The sequence below is a fragment of the Ictidomys tridecemlineatus genome, chromosome 5, assembly GCF_052094955.1.
Source record: "Ictidomys tridecemlineatus isolate mIctTri1 chromosome 5, mIctTri1.hap1, whole genome shotgun sequence".
NCBI lineage: Eukaryota > Metazoa > Chordata > Mammalia > Rodentia > Sciuridae > Ictidomys > Ictidomys tridecemlineatus.
Window position 1 is genome coordinate 174,664,196 of NC_135481.1, and position 13,195 is coordinate 174,677,390.

The window sequence follows — 13,195 nt, forward strand, 5'->3', positions numbered from 1 at the left end:
ATTTGTTGAACATGGAACCGGCACAGAACTGGCTGGAAAAGTAATCTGTCCACCGAGGTCGGCCGGGAAGGCCTAGCTGGGATAGGCGGCCAGCTCAGAGGGAGGATTCTTTTGATCTTATCTGTATCGGCATCCCCAGTGCCTCGCACCAGAAGGTGCTCGGAAAACCTCTGCCCACTGCGTGACGTTAGGACTTGCATCTCTGAGTCCACACCAGGGACTTCACACTGCGGCCTTAGTCCTCGAAGCAGCCCCACCACAATGACGCAGGCCCAGTAAGTCCTTGTGTCCCCAGCACATTGCAGACTTGACCCCTCTCATTCTCGCCATCACACCAGTGTGCCCAGGAGGCAGGAGACCACACAGTGAAGGTGTCAACGCCCGCCTTTCACAACAAGGAGAGAGGGGTTCTGAGGCCTCCCCTACCTGTCAGTCACTGTAGAAAATGATGACAGCCCACGGGCATGGCAGCCTGGATCTGGCAGGTGCCCTTGACCGCCTGGTTTGCTCTGGACTTGGAGGGGCCTCCGGCTGCCCCCGTGGGATTCCAGCTGCTCCCCTGTCCCCCAGGTGTTCTGTGGCATGGAGTCCAACGGAGGTGGGTGGACCATCATCCAGCGCCGTGTGGATGGCAGCGAGGATTTCCAGCGGAGCTGGAAGGAGTACAAAGAGGTGACACTGCCACCTTGGGGAGGGGCTTTGCAGCCCGTGGGGCTGATGCAGGCTCAGGATTGTGGCCGGGGACTGGTGTACCTTCGCCCCTTCCCAGGAAAAAGAAAATCCGCTCTTCTAGAGCCAAACAGATTTCCCAGTGCATATTCACTTTCTGGACCCCATTCCTGGAATTGAACCAGCTTTTTGAAATTTCTGATATACATCCTAAGATCCAAAATTTAACTTTATTTTGTTTCAACTTTTAGGAAAAATAATATAGGTGCATGGCTTAAAAAATTGTTCCCATGTAAAATGGAGGAGACAAAAGAAAATCTCCTCACCCACCTGGTATATTGCTTAATCAAATGTCCTTGTCTTTTTACACATCGATGGCCACATCTTAAAGACCAGTTCTTTAATGTGAACTGCTGGCTCGAAGGCCACATGCAGTGTACAAGATGAGGAGTGGTGTCTGCTAGTCTTTCCGGTTTTTTTTGTTTTGTTTTTTTAAATTGAATTTTGAGTAAAGGATTTGGGGCAAGCTGACTTAAAAACCCTTAAAAGTTTTCAAAAGTAGAATATTATTTGCTTGCAGTTCATTGGATAAATACTTAAAATAAATACATTGGATATAAATTCATGAATGTTCTTGTATCTATTGATATTTTAAAAAACATCTTTATAAAATGCTAAAAATGCAGGCCCAGGGCTGTGGCTCAGAGCTAGAGCACTCGCCTAGCATGTGTGAGGCACTGGGTTCGATCCTCAGCACCACATAAAAGTAGATAAACAAAAAAGGTGTTGTGTCCATCTGCAACCAAACCAAAAAAAAAAAAAAATTTTTAATGCCAAAGATGCAGAAACACGCACAGGAGTGCTGGGTACTAACCCTTTGCGGCACCGCTTGATTCAAGCGGGGGGCGGGGCTTAGGTGTGCCCCTGTCCTTGGTGCTGAATTATCTTTCTGCCAATGCGTTGGTTGTTGTCACGCGGGACAGGACACTCCTTGCGCTCTTAGCTTCACATTTCTGCCTTGCAGAGTGGCTCTGTCAGTGAACAGAGTTTGTTCTGCCATCTAGGTAGCAGATGAAGTTTTAATTTTTTTTTAACCGAGGTCTGATATCCATGCAGCCAAGTGCACAGGTTTAATAAGTAATTAAGTGTACACCTCGATTAACTTTCACACATGTATTCAACCATCTGACCCCCATTCAGAGCTAGACAGACAACCCTGCCAGCACCCAGAAACCCCCTTGTGCCCCCTTCCAGTCAATATTTCCCCAAAGGCAATCACTATTCTGTTGTCACCAATTATTTTTGTCTGCTCTTGAACTTCAAAGAAATGTGATCTCAATTTTTTTTGGGGGGGTGGGTGGTCCTAGGATTGAACCCAGGAGCACTCAACCACTGAGCCACATCCTCAGCCCTTTTTGTATGCTATTAGACTCAGGGTCTTGCCAAGTTGCTTAAGGCCTCACTAAGTTGCTGAGGCGGCTTTGAACTCATGACCTTCCTGCCTCAGCCTCCTGAGCTGCTTGGATGACAGGCCTGTGCCACTGTGCCCAGCTCTCAATTATTTTTAATGAGCTTTTACATTGACAAGTGACTGAGTCTTCTTCCTCGGGGATATGGGGGCTGCCCACTCCTAGGCCCAGTTCACAAGGAGTCAGTGAACTTGACCCCCTGGCACAGTGGTCTTGGATAGGGGCTGCAGAGCCTGGCCTAGCCCAGCTCCTCAGCCAGGGGTGTGTCCCTTCCTCCCCATAGGGTTTCGGAAACCCAGCGGGGGAATACTGGCTGGGCAATGAGGCCATCCACCAGCTCACCAGCAGGGCCACCTACTCTCTGCGCGTGGAGCTGGAGGACTGGGAAGACCAAGAGGCCTACGCCCAGTACGAGCGATTCCAGCTGGGCAGCGAGGCCCAGTTGTACAGGTAGGTGGGCTGGGGCCCGGGCCCGCAGGTGGGCTGGGGGTGCTGGGCGACTGGCCGCAGGGTCCGCACCAGGGGTCAGTCCCTGGCCATCTTCCCATTCTCACCATCTGTCCCCCATTTGAGTGCACGTCACGGGATTTGGAAGCGGTTGGTTAGCACTCAGCAGTCCTGGCCACAGGGTGGGGTGGAAAAAATGTCACTGACGCCATCTCAGGCGCAGGAAGGGGCCTTCCAAGGTCACTCACCCCAAGTCACTCATTTTACAAAGACTCAGCAGGAGGGACTTGGCCAGTCTGTCCTATGCCCCGGAGTGAGGTAGAAAGGTCCCTGTGCTGGGAGGTGGGGGACACGGGCCCTTTCTGGCACTGCTGCCCGTGAACTTGGACAAGTCCAGGCCGGTTTCTCTGAGCCTCTGCTTCTTCAGTGGGCTGGGATGTGAGGATGTTGCAAAACCAGAAGAGGTTTCCGCACCCCTTCCTCGAACTTGTTCCTGGTGTGTGTAAGAAAAGGAAGGAACATTTATTGGGCACCTACTGTGCTCCATGCACTCTATCAGATCAGCCTCGAACCCTTGGAGGTAGAATACCTGCTTTAGTAGTATGGAAACTGAGGCGCCCATCTCAGGTCCCCTGCCCCAAATGACAAGCTACATAGAGCCTGGATAGGACTCGGGCCTCCCTGCTGCCAAACCACACCATAGTAAGGCCCCAGCATAGGATAAGTGTTATGTAAAACATGGCGACATACAAACAACATATTCAAAGACAGAAGCATGATGTCTCCAGAGCTCCGTCTGTGCTTCTGTCCACCATTCCAGCGTAAGTGTGGGTCTGGACCCTGCCGTGCTCTCCTGTTGGAATTGGATGAGCTCCTCTGGCTTTTCATCTGGCCACGGAGCTCCCTGCTCACAGCTTCAGACTGTGAGGCTCAAGGCTACAAAGAACCCACTTACTGACCCTTTGCAGAACCTGAATGACAGGACCGTACGTAGGCTGGCACTGCTCATTTGGGAAGGAATCAGGCCCAGGCCCCACCCCCTCAAAATGCTCCCAGTCCTGTGTGGGGTGTGGGCATGTTCACAGGCCACCCACCCACGCCCCTGGGGAGACAGCAGCTGCTAAAGGGGGCGTGGAGGTGTCGTGCCGTCATGGAGGACCCCAGGAGAAGGTGACGCCTGCAGTGGGTGCGCACTCTCCAGAGTGGGTTAGAAGAGCGCCCAGGCAGCAGGAATGTTCTGAGAAAAGGCATAGTTGGCATGCAGCGGGTCACACGTACCCGGAACCTGCCAGGGCAGCTGGGAGCTCACGGGCTCATTCAGGAAGAGTCCAGGAGACTGGGGTTGGGGGTGCAGGGAACCAAAGAGTGGCCTGGAAACCGCCAGAAGAGGGTGGGAGGGGGAGGACGGCAGATGCCCACCCTCCAGGGTCAAGGGGATGCTGAGGAGGAGAGGTCCCCACGAGGAAGCCCAGAGGCAAGGGTGCTCAGGTGGCCGGTCAGCAATGGGGAGTGGGCGCCAGGGTGGCAGGGGCACTGTCTCCTGCCAGATGCAGTGTGGGGTCCTCGTGAAGCCCAGCTGGGGTGCTGAGCATGGAGGGTGCGTGCATAGGAAGCAACCCCCAGGAGGGCTGGGGGCACAACCAAGGCACAGCTTGGCATGGGGCAAGGCGGGAGGGACAGACACCAGAGGCGCACACAGGCCCAGACCCAAATACAAGTGCAGAAAACACACACAACCGCCCAGGCGCCGTGGAGGGGCTCACCCCAGCCCTGCAGGACACACACGGGCCTACAGAGCACACACGCGCGCACACGTGCACAGCTGCACAAACACACACACCCCAAGCACAGGCACACAGTGGGACATGTGCCAATGGGCCTCCCAAAAGCCCTCACAGGGAAACACACACACACACTGTCCCCGGTGGACACAGGGACAGAATCCAGAGCGCACGCTCGGGCCCAGGCCAGAGGCTCTGACACAAGCACCAGCAACACGCCCATGAACAGAGGCTGGAGGAACCAGATCCAGATCCAACGACAGACGCTCAGGGCTGCACAGATCCCTGGGCCTGGGAAACACCTCGTGGGATCCCCAAGAGACCTGCATATTTAGGTTTCCTTGGGCCTGAGCCATGAGGCAGAGCCACCAGAGGTCACAAGTCCTCATTCCGGCTTCCAGAAGAGAGGGGCTCACATCCCTGAGCCCCCAGGGGAGTCCCTGATGACCGCAAGGAGAAGCCAGAACCACAGGAGTGGGGGACAGCCTGTGAGTCCCCACCCCAGGGACCCCCCAGTGGGAGGCCTCTTGGCTGCACCAGCCCCACCAGCCCAGGGCGCCATGTTCAAGGGTGTGGTGAGGGCGTCATGGTGCACAGCCATCTGGACGCTGAGCACTGAGCCAGCCACAGGCCCAGGCCCCTCGTTCCCTCGGGTCCCATGGGGACTCTCCCAGGTCCTCCCCGGGGAGCCAGAGCTTCCTTAAGCCACCTGAGCCACTTGCCACCACCTATAGGAACTTCTGAGTTGCTCCCAGCCCAGCTCCTCCCCTTTCGGTGCCAAGCCTCTGACATTCTCCAGCCAGGCTCAGGATGTGCCAGGGGACCCACAATGACAAGCACCAAGCGTGTGGAGCACACACCACGTGCTGGCGCTGCCTTGCACACTACCCACACGCGGACCTCCACGGAGTCTGGCAAAGATGTACTAACCCGCCCACCCCTCTGGCTGCAGAGGTCGAAGTCACAGGGCTGGGGGCGCCCTGGGCACAGATCCATGGGTGCTGGTGTGGGCAGGGAGGACTTCCTGGAAGAGGTGGCTGCACCTGGCACCAGCCCTTGTTGATTTTAGACCTGGGCAGGAAACTGGCTCCCAGGACCCCCACTCCTGGTGTGTGAAAGGGTATCCTGGGGTTCAAATGAGAACAAGTTATCCAGACAAGTGCTTTGAACAGTGCCTGGCACATAGTAGGTGCTTGAGAAAACGTCAGCCATTATCCTTGTTCTGATGCCCCTTGCTCCTCTCCAAGACCAGGCTCAGTGAGAGGAGGAGGTCCTGCATGCAGAAGCCACTTTGTCCCCAGAGGCAGCAGGCAGGGAGGGTGGTCAAGAGGGAGGGTGGCCAGCGATGAGAGACCCAGCCTTGGACCAAGTCCCCAGGGAGGCCCCACCTAACTCTGGCCCTTCTCCAACTCCACCTCGGTGGCTCCAGGATTTCTGTGTCTGGGTACAGTGACTCCGTGGGGCGCCAGACCGGCCTGTTCCTTCGGAGCGCCAACTTCAGCACCCGCGACGCAGACAACGATAACTGTGTCTGCGAGTGCGCCCAGCTCTTGTCGGGAGGTGAGCGCACCCACCCGCCCGGCTCAGCCCGCACCTCCCCAGCCGGGCACCTCCTCTGAAGCCTGGCACCACCAGCGTTCCACAGAGGCCGGCTGGAGGAGTGCTGAAGGCGGGCACAGTGCCGGGGCAGCCCCAACCCTGGCCTCAGAACTCCCCTCCCCCAGGCAGGCAGGAGAGGACCAGGGAGACCCGGGCAGCTCCCCACCAGCCCCCACTCGGGCAGGGCTCCTTGGCAGGGACAGAAGTCAAAGAGCGGGAACAGGATGGGGAGACAGGGAGCCGGGCACAGAGGCTCACACCTGTCATCCCAGCAGCTTGGGAGGCTGAGGCAGGAGGATGGCAAGTTCAAGGCCAGCCTCAGCACCTTTGTGAGGCCCTAAGTAACTTGTTGGGAACCTGTCTCCAAATAAAATAAAATGGGCTGGGGTGCGTCTCAGTGGGTAAGCACCCCTGGGTTCAGTCCTTGATAGGAAGGAAAAAAAATAGGAGAGACAGAATGGGAAGGCCTTACAGAGACCTAAATCCCAGAGACAGGGACAGAGAGAGACACCAAGACTGATAGAAAGAGGAGGGTGGGGACAGAGAAGCCAGAAGGAGAAATGGGAAGAGAAACCCGGGAGTCAGGGAAGGGGGCAGCAGGGACCAGAATCAGAACCTATCAGAGAAAGACGACCAGCCAGAGAGAGTCACCGGGGAGAGGGGCCCGGTGTGGGACAGGCCCGGTGTGCGAAAGGCTCAGAAAGAGACGGAGACCCCTGGAAACCGATGGGAAAGAGAGGAGTCGCTAGGAGTCCAGAGGAGGAAGGTCGGAGCCGCGGATGGGACTCAGTGGGAGAAGGGGGAGCACAGAGGGGCGGGGTGGGGCCCCACTGCCCTCCAGAGGCCGCAGCTGCGCAGAGCCCAGCCCCTGCCCACACGCAGCCCTGCCCATCGCAGCTCCCCGCCGGGAGCAGCCTGATCCATCTTTGTTCTTTTGGGGGGGCGGGGTCTGCCCTCACCCCACCGGCAGGACCCCACTCCCCAAAGCTCTGATCCCCTCTTCCTCCAGGGTGGTGGTTTGACGCCTGCGGCCTCTCGAACCTCAACGGCGTCTACTACCGGGACGGCCAGCACCTGCGCAGGATGGACGGCGTCCGCTGGCAGTACTTCCGCGGCCCCGGCTACTCGCTGCGGGCCACCCGCATGATGATCCGACCCGTGGGCGGCTAGTGAGCGGCTGCGCCCCGAGGGACCACACAGGGGAGCCCCGAGGGGGCCCCCGGACAGCCTGGACGGCGTGGGACACAGTGCCTGGGCTCTCACTCCACACCCCGGACCACCTGCGCCCGGTCACCTCCTGGCGTCGCTGCGTCCTGACTCCCTTCAATCTGTGACAGGGGGATGGGGGTCCTCACTCTGCTGGGCCTGTTCCTCATCCCCCTCCCCTGCCTCCCGCAGGGACGCCTGGCCACTCGGGGGTGGTGGCCTCCCGAATGAGTAAAGGACAGAATAAACTTGGCTTCTCAAAGGAAGACCCAGCTCACGGGACTGGTGGCCGCCGGGGAAGGAATTTTCCGGGAACTGTCTGGCTTCTGTGCCCTGGGTTGGCAGGGGGCATCTCCTGCTCCAGCTCCTGTCCCCAGCTCGCCTGGCCTTGACATCTCCTGGGGCTTTACTTTCAAAGCTGAAGGGGGGCTGCCCCTCCCTGATGCTCATTATTTTGTCCCCACCGGTCACTGCTCCTAGGAGCCAATGTCTGGGGATCACACCTGGTCTCTGAGGGGCTTCAGGAGGTCTTAGAGGGATTCCTTGGCCCCCCACGTGTCCCAGAGGGTGTTCCGTAAGTAACAACCAGGGCTCTTCTCTAAAGTAAGTGCCGTGGTCAAGGAGGAGAGGAATAACAGGTTCAGTCCAAGAAGCCGGCGTCCTAGCTGCAGGACTTGTCAGAGCCTTTGACGAGCTCATTTGCCTCCTGACTGCCCGTGGAGCGGCTGGAGTGAGTCGCATTCTTCAAATTCATGTATTTGAAAATGGTCCCTGTTTGTCCCACCTCCAGGCTATGGATGCCCTGGCCCTCCCTCTTCAGGAGGAGGAGCCCAGGGCCCCATCTGTCACCCCAGCTGTTCTCACCTACAGGGACCTCAGTGACAACCTCAGACAGTCGCTAAAGACACTGAAAGGAGCTTGGAGTTGAAACCCGCACACACCACCCTGAAGAAGGCCTGGGCCTGGCTCCCTGTGCGTGCCGTGAGCTAAAGTGCCCTGCGGCTCCTTGTGGCCCAGGCCCCCGGGCTCAGGGCCAGGTTTCTGGGTGGGAGACCAGTGCCTCCACAGGAAACCAGCCTCCTCCGGCCTCTTCCCGCAGAGCCTGAGTGGGGGTCTGCATGGGGCTGGGTGGCCTGGGCCTTCCCCTGAGCTTGGGGGTCCAGGGGCTCCTCATGAGCATCTCTCAGAGAGGCTGGAGTCCGGAAGTGGTCACCCCCATCGCAGTGTCCCCTCTTTGGCCCCATGAGGCCCCTCAGCCCTGTCACCAGGGTCCTGGTGGCACCCCACCTAGCATGTGGCCAGGAAGCACCCACTTCAGGCTTCCTCCTGGAGAAGGCAGGGCCGGCAGGAGTGGGACCCTGCACCCCTCTGTGCCGGCAGGAGCGCACTGCACCCCGAGCGCACAGCACGGTCCTCCTTGGACCCCTTCCTCGGAAACAGCACTTTCCCTCAAGGCCCCGTGGACGTGGCTGTTGATGGCGGCATCTCAAGAGGACGGGGAAGTACCCAGGGGCAGGCGGCTGCCCAGGAAGCCCCAACAGCCATGCAGAGCACCTGCCCAGCAGGCCTTAATGTCACGCCTGCTGTGTACAGTGTGATGCCACGGCAGGGCTTTGGCCCAGCTGAGACCTGAGGCCAAAGTTCAGCTGTCGAGTGGTCGTGAAACAGACTGGACTCGCTCCTCACCAGGCAGGGACAGGGGAAAGGGGACATGGCTGTGAGCTCCTGAGCAAAGCCTGCCACCAAGCAGGTGCCCATAAACGGTGGCTCCTGAAGGGTGAGCAGGGGGAGGGAGGCAGCCCCTGCCTGTGATACTCCGTCTCCCAGGTCCAGGAAAGGGGAGGCCGCTTTGATTTTAAACCCAACACATTATTTTTGTACTGCGGAGCTGAGTAGAGGCTGGCTGCATGCTGGAGGGGAGACCAGAGCCCAGGGACCCGGAGGGGTGAAGGCCCAAGTTCCTTCCTGTCTCTGCTCCAGTTTTCTAAAAAGCCAGGAAGACGATTTCAGTTCCCTTACGTCATTGTTCTCACCCTCCTCCTCTTCCTCCTCCTCCTCCTCCTTCTCCTCCTCCTCCTCCAGGCCAGGACCCACAGGCACAGGCACGGGATCTCTAGCTAGGGAATGAGTGGATTCCCGTGTCTGGAAAGACTAGATCAAGTTTCAGGTATGGTTAGCTCTAGGGACTCCAATGATGTCCACCTCCACCTCTGGCCTTGGCCTTGGCGTTGTCCCGAGGAGATGCTCCCCAGCAGCCAGGCTCCGTCCCCCCAGCTCAGCATCCCCAGGCAGGGAAGCCCTTGGTGCAGTGGATCCGTAAAGGAATGATGCTCTCCAGCCACAGTCCTGGGCCCATCCCTGCACTTACCGCTGATTCTGATTGGCCAGACCTGGGTCACATGATCACGCTTGGCTCCAGGGAGCTGGATCAGCTGCACCCAAGTCCTGGTTTCCTGAAGAGGGAGGCGGGGCGGCAGGAGGGGTGTTCTTGTGCCTCCTACCTTCTTCCAACTCTGCCTACATTCTTCCAACTCTGCCTCTCTCCTGCCTTCTGCCCTCCAATCCTGGCCCCAGGCGCCGCTCATCCCCAGGGGCCTCAGACAATCAGGCACACAGATGTGGGGCTGGGCGGGGGCTGGCTGGGGCTCAGTGGCAGAGCGCTTGCCCAGTGTGTGTGAGGCACCAGGTTCCACCCTCAGCACAGCATAAAAATAAATAAGTAAAATAAAGGTGTTAAAATGCCCTGCCCAGAGATGTCAGGCCTGGTGCGCGGTCCCAGCTCTGTCCCTGCAGCAGACAGAGCCCGGCCCCCTCTGCTCTAGGGTTTCCATTCCGTGCAGTAAGGACTGGAAGCGCCTCTGCCTCTCACAGCCCTTGTGACAGTGACACTGACTCCCGACAGCTGCACACAGGCCCAGCCAGGGAACTCTGGCAGCACCCGGCCCCGAGGGGACATGGCTGGTGTGGCCCTGGTCAGCCTGGGGTTCCTGGGGGCCAAAGCTTGCAGAAGCGAGCTCTAAGATTCCTGCATCTGCAGGTTCCTATGCAAAACCTTTGTCACCTCTCCCTACACCAGACCAGTGACCTCTCCGTTTAGTGATGAAGAAATTAGGGCTCAGAGACGGAAAGTGTTTCATACAAGGCCACTCAGCCAGGGCGCTTCTGTCTGTGAGCTTCGTCTTTCTTCCCGAGCTTCCTGGAGGTATTTTGGCCCCGGAAAAGCAGTGTTCAAGTGGGTCCCTCTACCTAGAACAAGGGCTGAAGGAACTTTCTGGAAAGGCCTCAAGACCAGCCTGCCTTTCCCCACCTGGTAGAGCCTAACAGAGCCAGAGAAGCAGAACACATCATCCCCGAGGACTCTGCACGTCCCCAGCAAGGGTGATTTCCAGCCGGGAGGATGGTGGCCCTAGAGGGGCAAGGGCACAGGAGGCCAGCCTCTGGACAGCTTGACTCAGGGCGGGGTTCTGAGCCCTGGGCTGGGTCTACTTCCCCTTCAACTCTCCCATTTAAAAGTGCCTCCAGGAAACCAGCTCCGTTGCCTTGGCAACAGCAGCATCCGCATCTTTTGACAGAGCAGCCGTTCAGAGGATGAGCTCTGGTGCAGGCCTCCAGGATCCGGCTCACAGGAGAGGCGTGAGCGTCCAGTGCAGCCGAGGACCCAGGCCCAGCCCAGCGTTTCCATGTTTACCCCTGCACGCAATTATTCACACACCTGTCAGTCACGCTCGGCAGACCTGCAGGGCCTGGGCCAGGTGCGGGGCTGGGATGGAGCAGTTCACAAGACAGCCGGACGCAGTCCTGCATGTGTGCACTGAGCTGCACAGGCTAAGGCAGAGACTGGTAACAACAACAACAAAAAATTAATAGTTCCAAATACAAATTCAACTAATTAAATTGCAATACGCAAGGAGATAGAAATAAGAGAATCATGGAGGGTTCAACCTGGGTGTTCGGGAAAGACCCCTCTGAACAGGTGATTTAAATTGAGTGCTAAACAGGCTGTGGGCTCCCCAGAGGGAGGAGCAGGTGCAAAGGTCCTGAGGTGGCCACAAGCTTGATTAATTTGAAGAACTGCAATGAGGCCAGCAAGGCTGGAGCCCAGTGGGCAGGGGTGGGTGGTGAGAAAGTGTGCCCTCGAGGGTCGAAGGCTGACCGTCCCCAATGCCCCCTAACAACTGGATGCAGCTGCCTTTCTCCCTGACTCCTGTGTTTCTGGGACAAATTCCTGTTCCTCTCTCAACTTCGTTTCCCATCTGCAAGATGGAGGAGAAGATTCACCCGTCGCCTCCATCTGAAAGTCACCGAGATCCTGACCCTGGAGGAATCCGGGTGGAGGGCCTGTTGTGTCCACTGCCCTGAGAGGTGCCCATGGCAGAGTTAGGGGGAGGGAGAGGATACAAGGGGCCTGGCCTTAAGCCCGTGAAGAGGGGAGTGTCCCCTACACGGGGGTCAGCAGCCGGGGAGACTTGGGTTTGAACAACAGCATCCCCGGTGCCGTCCCCATGCCGACCTGGCCCTCTACCTCCAGGCCACCTCGCCGAATCTGTAGGTTCTCCTATTTCCCCATTTTACAGATGTGACAACTGAGGCTCAGAGAAGTGCGGAGCCTGCCTGGGGTCACACAGGGGTCAGGACACAGGCGGGGCTGACCCCAGAATCCAGTGGGTCAGATCTGCCTCTCGCTGAAGTCTGGATCTGGGGAGTCACAGCTGGTGGCTTGACCGGCAGCCCTCCCTCAGCCCGCCTCTCTGGGGCAGGGTGATGCACCCAAGAACCAGTTTCCGCCCGGCAAGAGGGAGGCCGGCGCCCTCCGCACCCCTCCCCAGACCCAGCCTCAGGGGCCCCCGACAGCCCCGTCTCCAGGTGGCTGCCCCGCGTGGAGACGTCAGTGGCTCCTCGGTGTCCTGAAGTGAGGGGTGACGGTCACGGTGGGCGGGAGGCCGCGGCCAGCTCCCAGACGCCGTGTGTTCGATGGTGGTTCCTAACCTTGGTCACAAGGGGACGAAGCTCCAGGTGACCCTCTGCTGCAGCGGGCTCCTCCTCACCTGGCCCAGTACTTCCCAGCCCCCTCTGCCCTAGGGGTTCCTGGGGGGAGAAAGGGCCCAGAGGGCGGCCAGGTGTCCTGGACCCACCTCCTCCTGATCTCCATGAGCAGGCCCTGCAGCACGGGGTCCACGTCCTGTCCCCCTGACAGGGGACCCTGAGCCCCTCTAAAGTCCCTGTGGGGTGAGTGGCCGTGAAGCACCAGGGCAGGGTGTTGCGGCTGGCGCTCTGGGACGGTGTCTTCAGGCCCCTTCCATGCCCAGCGCCACACCAAGAGGTGCCCCGGGAGCCCCGGAAGCCCAGCACCACCCGCCGTGGGACGAGCAGGTGGGGAAACGGGGGCCCAGGACAGGGAAGCCGTGTGGCCCAAGTCACAGGGCAGGGAGGTCCAGAGTGGCTTTGGACCCAGTCACCTGCTCCAGAGCGCGTTTATCTTGACCCTGTTCCCGAGGGACCAGGGTTAGAGCAAAGTCACTAGGCCCCTGAGCACCGGCTGATCAAGGCCGCGGGACCAGCATTTGAGGATGAGTGTCCACCATCCCTGTTGGCCCTTCGGGGGACCTGGGGCCATGGGCAGGGGACAGAGCTTCCCTCTGGCTTCTGGCCTCCTGACCGTCCTGTCCTGACGCGTGGCCAAGGGCTGCTGCCCCAGCTCTCTCTAATGCAGAACTTAGCCTCTCCCTGTCAACCCCCCGGGCCTCCCCCACCAGGCCTGGGGCAGGGGGCAGGCCGTGGCGGTTCACTCAACCTGGGAGCAGGAGGGCAGTGGGGGCCTGGAAGCCCCCGGCTGACCAAGGCCTTTCCCTCGACCGGCTCCTGCCCCCTCCGCCTTCCTGTGTCTGGGAGGGTGTCAGGCCACAGTCGTCCGGGCCTGGCGGTGTCCACAAACCCAGGCACCGGAGTGGCCCTTCCCTCTCTGGGCCTCGCCTTCCCCACCTGTAAAGCGGGAGAGAGCCGCCCGGCTGTGCTGGCCTCACAGGG

At 59.0% G+C, this 13,195-nt stretch overlaps 1 protein-coding gene across 1 annotated transcript in view; it reads left to right on the forward strand.

Annotated features, from left to right (window-relative positions):
- The window catches only part of Angpt4 (angiopoietin 4), a 10,041-nt gene extending 2,604 nt beyond the window's left edge, over positions 1–7,437 (forward strand). Inside the window, exons 2-5 of the mRNA XM_078049077.1 lie at positions 522–672; positions 2,422–2,588; positions 5,796–5,926; positions 6,975–7,437. Coding sequence (XP_077905203.1) covers positions 522–672; positions 2,422–2,588; positions 5,796–5,926; positions 6,975–7,135 — 610 coding nt within the window. The 3' untranslated portion in view covers positions 7,136–7,437. The remainder of the gene's footprint in view (positions 1–521; positions 673–2,421; positions 2,589–5,795; positions 5,927–6,974) is intronic.
- Positions 7,438–13,195: the final 5,758 nt, after the last annotated feature.